At 37.4% G+C, this 12,095-nt stretch overlaps 2 protein-coding genes across 6 annotated transcripts in view; one reads left to right on the top strand and one right to left on the bottom strand.

Moving 5' to 3' along the window:
- Dscam4 (Down syndrome cell adhesion molecule 4) overlaps positions 1-12,095 on the bottom strand; it is a 360,507-nt gene that overhangs the window by 175,002 nt on the left and 173,410 nt on the right. For all 5 annotated transcript variants that reach the window (XM_065221640.1, XM_065221642.1, XM_065221643.1 and 2 more), the window contains exon 3: positions 11,014-11,135. In XM_065221640.1, the coding sequence (XP_065077712.1) occupies positions 11,014-11,135 (122 nt within the window). The remainder of the gene's footprint in view (positions 1-11,013; positions 11,136-12,095) is intronic.
- Etf-QO (electron transfer flavoprotein-ubiquinone oxidoreductase) overlaps positions 1-12,095 on the top strand; it is a 476,511-nt gene that overhangs the window by 399,232 nt on the left and 65,184 nt on the right. The window lies entirely within an intron of this gene.

Genomic DNA, 12,095 nt, shown 5'->3' with positions numbered 1-12,095 from the left:
ACTGGGGTTGAACCCAGGCCTGCTGGGGTGAGAGGTAATGACGCTTACCACTACACCACCGGCGCCGTTAAGAAAATAACGTTTGATGAAGCTATATTTCGCGTCTGTTATGACTCAAATTTATGTCAAAATTTATATGTCACTCTCAGAGCACCTAAATTTACATGAATTTTTCTAAGTGTGTAGTTATGGAAAGCTTAAGGAACTTTATTGCTATATAAATCGGCTGATGCAATAATAGTTTCATTTTATTCCCTAGATTACTCAAATTGGTCGAGGGATAGGGAGGGTTGGGCAGACAATATATAACAAGGAACGAAAAAAAAAATTACGATTTGAATACTGAACTATACCACTTAATTGTTTAGAAATTATTAAAGGGCGTTTTTTAAAAAAATATTTGCATCAGCCTTATGCCGCGGGTACTCTTGTATAACAAACTATAAGCATGAGTATTATATGCACATCTATGGTCACACTTGTTTAGTTTTAGGATGTGCTCAAAATGTATTATACAAATAATGCTCAAGCTCATAGTTTACCATACAAGTGTATCCGCGGTATTACGTATTTTGATTACTTTAAGATGTTTTATTGGAAATTCTTCAATTATGTATGGAAAATTTATTATTTTTTATAGGCAATACCTTTTGCTCTTTGCTTTTAATTTTTTAAAGAAACTTTCCATTTTCTTGTTGGTATATTGCTATCTATATTGCTTGTTGTGAAAATCCCAATTCCTAATTAATTTTTATGTTACCTATTGCTACTTTTCAATATTTCATGAATTTTTTTATTTAATTTATGCTCTCAAGCATGTAGGCAATATTCATATTATATTAACGATATGATCCATTCCTTCCTTTTCCATTTATTACAAGGGTGGCCCGAAAAATACACCGTCTAGCTCGAGAGGCGCAAATATAGCAATTATTTCAAAAATAAAAGTCAAATTATGCTCATTAAGTATATTTAATGAAAATTTGTCTGACGTGTCACTGCTGTCATAAAATAAAATAATATGCTTAAATACATACATTTATTATACTATGCAAATTTTTATTGACCCCTCGTGAAGATAAACAAATACATTTGTAGCCTTTTTGGGCCCAGAGGCGCTTTCATCTGTAACAATTCGGTTCGCCAGCTAACCGGAAGAGTGGATCATATTGATAATGTAATAAATAAATATATTTGATGTAGGATTATTGGTTACTTCGTATTAAACTATGGGAGTTTTACCTTTTTATGGTGAACGATTATTAGGTTGCCTTCAACATATTGCTAATCGCAAAAACCTGACTACATTCTCTGATGGGATATTAATCGCAACTGAAAATAAAACAAATCACACACATAGGAATTAACAAGTTCGTTGCAATTTGGTAAAGAAGTAGAAGATTATTCTGAAAGAATAGTTCCTGAGAAAATGAATGGAACATTTTGTGATTCGACCTAATGCTTTCGCCTGTCATCATACAAATTCGTTCATTTATTAAAACCCATTTATGGTTATGTCTCTCATCAGAAACTAAGTGAAATCACAAATGCATTTCGATTAATTTAGAAGGACATTTTGCTTTTGCCAAAAAAATAGGAGTTTTCTCAAACAACAGAAAGAATGGAAATTAAATTATTTTCCATGTAAACGTGAATTATGCAAACCGTCCATTATACCTATTGTAAATTATGCCTAAAGTTCATATGCCTAGCATCGTGGAACCATTTCGTAAAGAAAATAATAGCCTCAAGAAATATCGGCGTAGGTTTACAGAAAACCCCTCTCCCCAGTGGCTATTTTTGTAACAGCGACTTTTCACTAAGAATATCTGTCCATCGTCCTATGAGTCACGCTACTTCCGTAATTTACATTACTTTTCCACGAGAGCTTAAATATAAGCATCTTGTCTCATCAAGGATCGAAAACTCAAATTCACCCCAATGACTGGCCGCATGATCACTGTCTTCAGAAGCAAGCAGGTCACAAAAGTGCTTCAAGATTCTCGCGCAATTTCAATATAAAGCCGAACTAATTCAGAAGTAATTGAGTGCTAAACTTATTATTTTCTCCCTTTCATCGTGGTTTTTGATGCTGTCGGATCCGGTGCTATGGCTATCAGCACCGAACAAATAGGAATGGCAGCAAAACGAAAAATCCTAGCTCAAGTTTTTTCTTCTGATTCATTCACAGCTGGCACTGATGGCGGTTTGCGGTGTGGCTGTACTTGGATGTGAAATGATTACTATTTCGTTGACGTTTTGCTAGCTCAAACAATGTTTTTTTTTTTATTTCCTATCAAATATTATATAGATAATTTTCCCAAACCATTGATTTATTCTCATATTTTTTGCAATTTCATACATCATAAATAAAAATTTCCCAAACAGGTCCATACAGCCCTTCCGTTTCTAGTTCTATTAGCTTCCCATCTATTGTTAGAAGAGCGGCGAGAAAGAGCTTAATGTCCTGCGATGGACTAACCATTTGCCCTCTCTTTAAGCTTCAATTTAGCTTGGAAATCCAGAGCTTCTCCTTCATCTCCGTTGTATAGTTATTTTTTCTTCTTCATTGATTGACGACAATAATTTCCTATTAATTTTCTTTCTTTCGTTTTTCTTCATATCCGGCAACGGAAGAATGAGAACCGGAGATCTTGGTTGTCATGGCAATTTGAGCGTGCTTCGTGGAGGTGCAAAAATACTCAGCTTATTGAGACATGTCACACATTTAATGGTTTTATGCTACCTGATAGGAGTCATCGATGATTGCTTCCGAATGATTCTTTGGAGTTTATGTTCTTCATGTTGAATACCGTCACAATGTGATTGCATATTAGTTAAAAATTGCCTCAAAGGAATGTGGGCTCTTGAACGTGTTGCCATGTGGGTGCGTCTCAGAAAAACGATTTCGTTCTTCAAACGTAGGAGCTGTAAAGTTGGATTGGCTACGCGATCATAACCATTTTTTTACTCAGTTCAGGACATACATCCACTGCGACCATTTGTTTGATTTATTGTGGTATCCCCGTTTCCTTAGATTAGTGCATGTCGTATTACTTCATCACTATTGAGAAATGATAAAGGAATCGGTTTTGAAGCAGTTGTCATTCTTGTCTTTATCGCAAGGATCTGACTCTAATTGGAAGGTCCCGCTCTTTATTCCCTTTGGAGTGTTGAAACACCCTCCCAAGGCGCACCCCTTCAGGCGCAAAATCAAGCAATAACACCCATAATGACCATGCATACGAATCCTACACTTAACCACTTCAATCTAGAGAACAGTGAATAAATGGTTAGAAATCACGTAAAGTCTGGTTCACTTAGAATGCAGACACTTTATTTATTCTATAGCAGCGCCTCTAGTGGTCACCGTTTTGTTGGTGATGAAAAGCTTGGTTTTGAGTTCGCATCTGGAAATTCCTTGCCACACGTTTGCTTTGAAATTTCATCTAGTACAACTTTTTTAATACTGCACGTGTCGCGACGAAACTTTCACCACTGAAACACGTCTACTTACAAAACAAATCACTTCAACATTCCAAATCCGACCACTAGAGGCGCTGCCATAGAATAAACAAAGTGTCCGGATTCTAAGTGGACCAGAATTTAGATGAAAAATAACTACCCACACAGATAAAAATTCTGAATTTTAATTGTGATGTAAACATTCATTCATGTAGACTTGTATTTCATTTCACGCAACCGAGCAACTTGCAAACAATGTTATTTACAAAGATGGGCTTTTGTATACAATATTTGCTACATTGCATGGAATGTGTCAGAACTTTACATCATATATAATGTAAACGTATATGATATGTGACGCTCCATTTATGTGAATCATATTGAACAGAAATTTACACTACTTTTTCGAACTGTGCAATTCATATTTTCCTTGCTTTAAGCAAGGCTGCAAATACTCATTTCAGCTAAAACAATGTTTTTTTTTGACGTAGGATTACGTCTTTCGGCAACATAATGGGGGTGCAATTTCAAAAAAACCAAAATCAACCGCAGGACGAAAATAGTTCAGGTTTTGACCACATATACCTCTGTCAATAGCAGATGAATTTTAATTCTAAACTAACCAAAGAATTGGGAATTTATCTACCAATCAGCTAAATTGAACACTTTATTGATTTTCAATAGGTCACTATTGAAAAATACACAAATGTCCAACTGTTGCAATGGTGATCAAAATTATAACCGATTACCTGCAAACAGCGCATTCCCTAACACAGATTTAAAAATCGAATTCGATCCTGTCTCACTGAACGGTTCTCATTCAATCACCGGGTGTGGTGGTGTCCGGTCGTCAACGTCAGCAGCATCAGCACTGCAGTGATTAGCGTGTGGCGTTAACATTGTTCTCCAGTACCCCACGAAAGGCAGCCTGCAAGCAGTTAGCTGCAGTGCCCACATGAGCACCCATAGAAGGAGGAAGAAGCCGCTGAATCGAAATCAGTTTCCTCGTGAGTAGCTGTGGGTCATCTATGCGTGTCAACCTTGCTCCAAAAAATTAGCAGCTCGCCAACCACAGACCCAATAGCTCAGCATTACTCAACCATCACGACTAAACGGTCCTTTTCAGGACCACTACAAATTTGTTAAAGAGTATGTTTTGGATATTGTAAAGGTTATCAATGTCAGTTCCCGCAAGCAGCTAACTATCAAAGCTCAACCTGGTCTATAGAAGGTGTGGAATTGTAGGCCTGAATGTATTTGTGCAATTCGTTTTTCACTCGGTTTTCATTTCGATTCGCACGATTCGTTTACTCAGTTACTCTTGTAGTGACGTCATAATGTTTGTTTCGATCGGCATAGGAAATAAATACGATTTTTTTTTTTTTTTTTTTTTTTTCTTTGGTTTGTTTTTTCCGTCGATCTTGTTTACCGTGCTAAGCACCAATGCTACCGATGTGCCAGGAAGGCAGCTCCCACACCTGGACCCTACCTATCGACCCATCAACTCATGAACCGGGGACCAACGGCTTTACTTCCCATCCGAAGGAAGGCGTGATCAAAGATGTTATGCCTCAGAACATCCCGGCGGCGCCGACTGGGATTGAACCCAGGCCTGCTGGGGTGAGAGGTAATCACGCTTACCACTACACCACCGGCACCGTTTAATACGAATTATAGAATTTGTGTATGTTACCAAAATTTATGAATGGTCTGCCAAAAGAAGCCGCACCACGATCGAAATCAGTTTCCTCGTGAGTAGCTGTGGGTCATCAATGCCTAGCGCGTCAACCTTGCTCCAAACAATTAACAGATCGCCACGGATGAGGTTGAACACCCTAATAGCTCAGCATTACTCAACCATCACGACTAAACGGTCCTTTTCAGGAACCCCACAAATTTGTTAAAGAGTATTATTTGGATATTTGTCAATGTCATCAGTTCCCGCAACCAGCTGGCTATCAAGGCTCAACCTGTCTATAGAAGGTGCGGAATTGTAGGCCTGATTGTATTGGTGAGATTAATCATATCGTTCGGCCATTTTCCAGAGACGGCGCTGTTCCGCTGGTAGGAAGTGATAAAAATCCACAAATAGAATTTTAAAGAAGTGGGAATAATTCGCTTTAGGCGCATATTCAGGTAAAAAAAGTGAACGACAAGTTAAATTAATTAGTCAGGGACAATGATTTGTTTTCCCGGAAAATACTGTTTAATATAAATGAGTTTTCTTCATACAGTTTTACCTGCTTTACTACCAATCCCCAGAAAGCCAAAAAAAAAAATCAAATTTGTGAGAAAATTAGCTCTCACGAGCTCAATCTCTCAATTGCCATGTTTTTTATGACACCCAATTTGTGATTTCCTTTCATAGATTACAAAATAGAGTAGGGTAGAGAACTACTTCGGTCTAATCGCCGATTTTGGGCCTATCGAGCAGAAAACTCGAATCCATGATTTCAGAGTTAACAAGTCAATTAGGCGTTTGGTACGATAACTTAGTTAATAAGCTACCAAATAAAATCAATTAGAACGCGTGATATGAAGGTTTGCACCCATAAATCCCACAAACAAAAGAAGTTCTCCGACCGAATCATTTTTTTTTCTTTATCCGATAGGCCGAAGTGAATTCATTGGCGTTTCAATGCGTAAGGCCGAGTTTAGAATCCGTAGGCCGAGTTTGGCGTCAAGAAGCAGTGTTAGACTTATAACAATATCTAAACAATTTGTTTCTCTGTATCAAATCTTACGGTACGTACAGAAAGGTAAATTAATTTGGAAGCCATCAGTAATAATAACATTCCGTTTGGTGCTAAACTGCGCTAGATTAAGAAAGAAAGTGCGGGTTGTGCTTAATAAGCCGGAAATGGGGTAGTTAACCCTATCTGAAGTACAAAACATGTCTGGTACCGCATTTAGATTAACATTCTAAGTCCCTCCTTTTTTACATATTCTGCTCAAACGATACTTTCTGCCACGCCCCATTCGTATAATTCGGAAGGAAATCCTGTGAGGGGTGAGCTATTTTAAGTGCAGAATGTGTAAAGAAGGAGGGATTAGTTGTTAATATAAATGCATATATAGAGGTACCAGACATGTTTTGCACTGCACTGCCCTCTGTGAACAGTTATTAGAAAACAAATTATGTGTAGTTTCCGATCGATGCCACCGCCAACAACAGCAGTGACATCTGATGGAACATGAAAGCAGAAGCTTGACAAAATGATTAATCCGTTTTTCCCTAAGTTTTCATTCCGCTTTGCACGATTTCGTTTTCGCTTACATAGGAAATTTAATATGGATTATAGAATTTTTTGTAGAGGAATTGGCTCTAATGTTGGCATATGAATCTAAGATTGGGCCCATCGCTAAAAATCTGTTATTTATCAATTTTATCCAGATGAACGCGTCATTTGGACGGTACTAATGGATATTTTTAGTTGCTTTTGAAAATTTTATCGATTGCTGAATTTATGTATGAGCCAAAATTAGGGGCATAATGTTGAGGTAATTAATTGATTATTGAATTAGCACCTTATATACCATGAGAAAGCAGCCTGTTTGTGAGTGTTTGCCTGTTTTAAAGTAAGGAGTTATCATAAAAAAAAAAACAATTCGCCAGCTGGTATTTCCCGGCGACTTTACAAATAAATACAATCAAACAAAATCATCATGCAGAACTAGGATTTGTTTCACTTCATATTTCACACAATTGTTTTCGAGTGTTATGACATCGTCCCCGCAAAGTTTACATTTTAACATAGGATTACGTCTTTCGGCAACATATTGGGGATGCAATTTAAAAAAAAAAAACAAAATCGACCATGTTACCAATAGTGGTCAGGTTTTGACCACTTATAACTCTGTCAATAGCGGATGGATTTTAATGCTAAACAAGCCAATCGATTGGTAATTTTTCTTCAAAGCTGCTTAATTGAATACTTCATCAATTTTCAATAGGTCACTATTGAAAATTACACAAATGTCCAACTGTTGAAATGGTTATCAAAATTATCACCGATTGCCTATAAAAAGTGGTTTCCCTAACATAGTCGCCAAATATTGATACCGAGCACGTAATCCTACGTCAAATCTACGGTCGAGTCTTGGATACAACCTCCTACTTTTTTTTTTGCTGTTTTATTTAAGCATTGCATCCAATTTAATTACTTCAGGATTAAGCAGTCTTAACGACCATGTGGTCGAAGGCGGTGAACTATAAATAAATAAATAAATAAGCTTCATACTAGCCTAAGAAAACATCAAGCTAAGTAGATAAATAAAAACAATTATGACTGAAAATGTTAGTCCGTTTTATAAACTAAACAATGCTTAGGCATTTGTACCGATATACGACTACCGGTATCCGAATTGATGCCTACCAAGGTCAAAAGAGAGCGCAAATTTGATGATGATAAGTTTCGTCCATGTTAATCGGATTGTATGACACACGGTCCAAAAACAAATCGTCGAATGACAAATCGTCGAATGATGAGAAGGAGGACAAAATGTTATAGGTACAAAAGGTCAAAGTGACATAAAGTCGAATGGTCAAAAGGTAGAATGATGAGAAGAGGGACAAACGGTTGAATGGAAATAAACGCCGAATGATACATGATCGTAAGTTTTGTTGAGAAGAATAGTTGTCCAGTTGGGAAATAGTGGAAAGAATGCTTACCAAACTTAAGACACCGGTACGTTGAATATTTAATGACTTATAATCAAAATCAATCAATTTTGCTCTCCTAGCACTCAGTGTTAGTGAACTAGGGATGGATATATCATAAAAAACAATACAATCTGCAATAAACTAGATTGATTTAACATCAGCTTGAAAAAAAGATGCTAAAGTCATCTTTGAACGAATCGACCATTTGTCTATTGACCTGTTTTACATTAGACCTTTTGTCAATTTGACCCTTTGGCAATTCGACCTTTTGTCAATTAAAACTTCATTAAGAGTAAGATCTCTGAAAACCTGATAAGAAGTTTCCTGGAGTCCTAAGAGGTTATCTGAACTATTTCAAAAATCCTGACCTTCTATGAAGTTTACTGAGCTTCTGATCAGTTGCAACGGGTCAGGAGTAGTTTTAAGGAGAACAGAAAATCACGGCCTTCACTTCCTAACTAACATTTTCAGCTTTATAAGCCACCTTTTCTAGCATTGTGCTGAAAAGTAGCTGAAAAAAGTTCCAGATACAGCTACAAGCAGAAGCTAGCATAATAGTTTTGGAGAGTGTTTACTCAACTTTTTCACAACCATTATTCAATTTGTCAGTCACACTGCATAACAGCAGCCAATAAACGCTAATGTCACTTCTATGCAACTATTAATCAACTTTCAACTTGTAACTGCAAAACAAAGCTAATAAAGTGAATAAAGAACTCATCATTAAAGAAGCCATCAATTCTACACAACCAACCACTCTTGCTGAAAAACATAAACATCAAAAGTGCTTTTTCAACAACTAAACAACCTGTACTCAACTAATAAACTGTGTTAGCGCTACTTTGGAAGCATTTTTACAGTCATATTTTACAGTCAACTAAATTTATTTTTAGACTTGTGCAGTTTTACAGCTTTTACTCTGCTTCTTTACAAAGCTGAATTAAGTAGTCGAGAAAAGTGATGGATGTGCACTATTATAAAGCCTCTACTCAGTTATCTTGTTGTAGAAAGTCATGTAGATGTGTTTACGTCAGCTCAATGTGTTGGCGTAGCGAAGTTGGTAGTGTCAAGGTTTGCTAATGTGGTCGTGTCGAGTTCAATTCCATTTTCCGGCATGGTAAATAATTTGGTGCTGTGCTTATTTATTATAACTCAAAGAGAATAATTTTATTCACAGAAAAATTAACTCAATAAATGCCTGCAACAAAAAAAAAACGTGAACAATATTTTACCCGGCTTCAAGAGAAAGTTGTGTAGTGATTATTTGATAACCGGGAAAAGGTTTAATAATAAAAACCTTTCAAGTTCACACCCAACTAAACAGCAGGATAACAGCTGTCTAGAGGCGTAAATGGATATACAATAAGAGCTTATCCCAACCGTCCCAACAGCCATAAGTAGCTGACTAAGTTCGCCAGATTTGCTTGTATAGAGGTTGAGTAAAGGTTACCTCATATCGTAAAACGTTTGAATGCAGCTTGAGGCTGTATACATGAAATGAGTAAAGCGTTTACATTGTGAAAATTGTTAGTTGGATTAAGTGTCAGGTAACACAAGGTTGCCGTGAAGGGGCAATTTCTCAGAATCTGAAACCTGCTCCGACTAGAGATCTCAGGGCAGGTTTATCAAAATCCTTCAAATGGTGGCAATGTTTGCACTGAACCCCGCAAACGAGTGGAATGACCAACAGGGAAAAGACTATTTATTATTTATTAACTCCTAGCTAGGGTAAAAGGGGCTTCACTTCCTGAACATGTCACATGTGGATTCTGATCTAATCTGCCAACCATTTGGAATGCTAAATAACTTTTCCGAAGACTGGAAACTTCCTAGATGTTCAAGATCTCTTACATAGCTTATAAATAAATTAACTTGCACGCTGCCTATCGAAAAAAATATGAACTGCTGTCCTCTATTCAAAACTTCTATATCGCCAGGATCAAGATGTGGTCATCTTAGCCCTAGGAGGGATCACCCATACCCCACGTGAATTTATTCTTGCATTGTTTAGATATTCCTTTTGATCATGATAAATCATCATTAAACGTTAAGGAAATTTCCTGAAAATCAAGTACTGCAATTTTGTGTAGATTATAGCATTAGCGAATTAGCGTGCTTAATGGTTACCTAGGATATGCACAACACTCGGCCAGTTGTGATGAACTGTATAGTGAAGTGAGTTTACACACTTAGTTTTTTCTACCGACATCGGCTGTGCAAATTTCGACAAAAATAAGTTTCACTGAGATCTCAGCAAAAGTGACATTTGATTGCTGAGTCTCGGATAATCCTTACCTGAATCTCAGCAAACAAATTAAATGTTTGCTGAGATCTCAGTAAAACTTTTTTGCCGAGATTTGCCCGGCTTGAGCTCGGTAGAAAAAAAAAACTAAGTGTGTAGGACTCCTTACAGTTCCTCGAACCGCTAAATGACTTTGGCAATGTTTACGCCTCATACATAAATTAACGTAGTTTTCGGATAATTACTCTTAAAACGGATTTAGAATTTATATTTTTTTTGTTTTGGTGCAACTTTGTTAATACTCGATGATTCTAGAAGTATTCGTGAATCTCAAACAATTTAGTTTACGAAATACGAAGCTTTGCATGAGTACATAATTGGAAACATTATAACCAATAACATAAAAGATATTTGGAAAATATGTAAGACGTACTGTAAAAACTCTATAATATCTAAACTACAAAATGGAACCAATGTTTCCAATCCGGAAATAATGCTAAAAGTAAATTTAATCATTATATTCTACTATCAAAGTTACCCGCATTATCAATGATACCCCGTTTTACGGTACTTATTTAGCCATTGAGGGTCTTTTCATGTTTAGGCTAACAAACTAACAAAGGGACAAATTAGAGCTACTTACGTCCGGTGGGGGACTCCCATGACCCGAGCACTCGATGTGACCTCCTGTGTTATTCGAAAACTCCACTCGGTGCTGTGGTTCACTGAGAAACATCGGTCCCTGGAGATCCAGCAGAATGACGCCTGCAAAACAAGAAAGTCAACCAGTTAGCATGAATAAATAATGAGCTCCAATTAGTGAACAGTGATAGAAACCACTCGATAACTAGCAAACATTGTGTGCCACCTTCAGCCCCCTTTTTCTGACGCCCCATGGCTACATGCATTCGACAAATGGCATCAATTTGTCGAAACATATTAGCACTTATTTTTCATCTTCTCAAATATGTATCTGGTCTCCAAAGAGCGGAGCGAAATTTGTGTGCGTAGCGAGAAGCGCATAAAAAACGACTCCTCTGTGAGCGAATTATTTTTCTATCTGTATCCCATCTAAAACAATAGAATCATTAATAATTTATACCGAGGGAAATATTTCATTTCCATTCCATTCGCCACCCGGTCCGGATCGAATGATGGTATTTTCACCTGCGGATTATGCGGACGGAAGCTCCTGCTTTGCCAACGGAGTCGACCAACGAACGACCGAGTTCTTCGTCAGGTCTTGCAGGTATTTTATATTATGAAATATTTCGCAATAAATCAGGCTACTGCGTGGCCTCCAGGGCTATCCAAAAGAACTGGCTCTGAAAGCGGAAAGTCACGGGAGTTGATGGAAAGAGGTGAAGGAATTTACGATATTTTATTTACATTCTCTCACTTCACCACACACCACCATCGCTGATGGTGTGCAGCATCACATCGTTGGAGTGAAAGGCGAAGAAGGTCCTGAAGAAGTCTCGTCTTCATGCAGCATCGGCGAACGGAAATGGTTTCCATAAAGAATAAGTGTGCCCCAAGTGGTGTAGCATACAAACAAATGGATGGTTTAGCAGCGAGCGTAAAAACGCAAGGACATCTAGGTATGCATCGAGTGAGCGTGATGTAGATACGTTACGTGAGTTTATGACTTCTACGTTGGTTCTTTGCTCCTTAACCAAACCAAGCAACGTAGGTAATGGTTGGATGGTGGTGAAATTGAAGCAT

This window comes from Ochlerotatus camptorhynchus, unplaced genomic scaffold, assembly GCF_037179485.1.
Source record: "Ochlerotatus camptorhynchus isolate MF236.1 unplaced genomic scaffold, CSIRO-AGI_Acam_v1.1 ptg000146l, whole genome shotgun sequence".
NCBI classification, from domain to species: Eukaryota; Metazoa; Arthropoda; class Insecta; order Diptera; family Culicidae; genus Ochlerotatus; species Ochlerotatus camptorhynchus.
The sequence above is the reverse complement of the archived record's forward strand: the minus strand, read 5'-3'. Positions and strand labels throughout refer to the sequence as shown.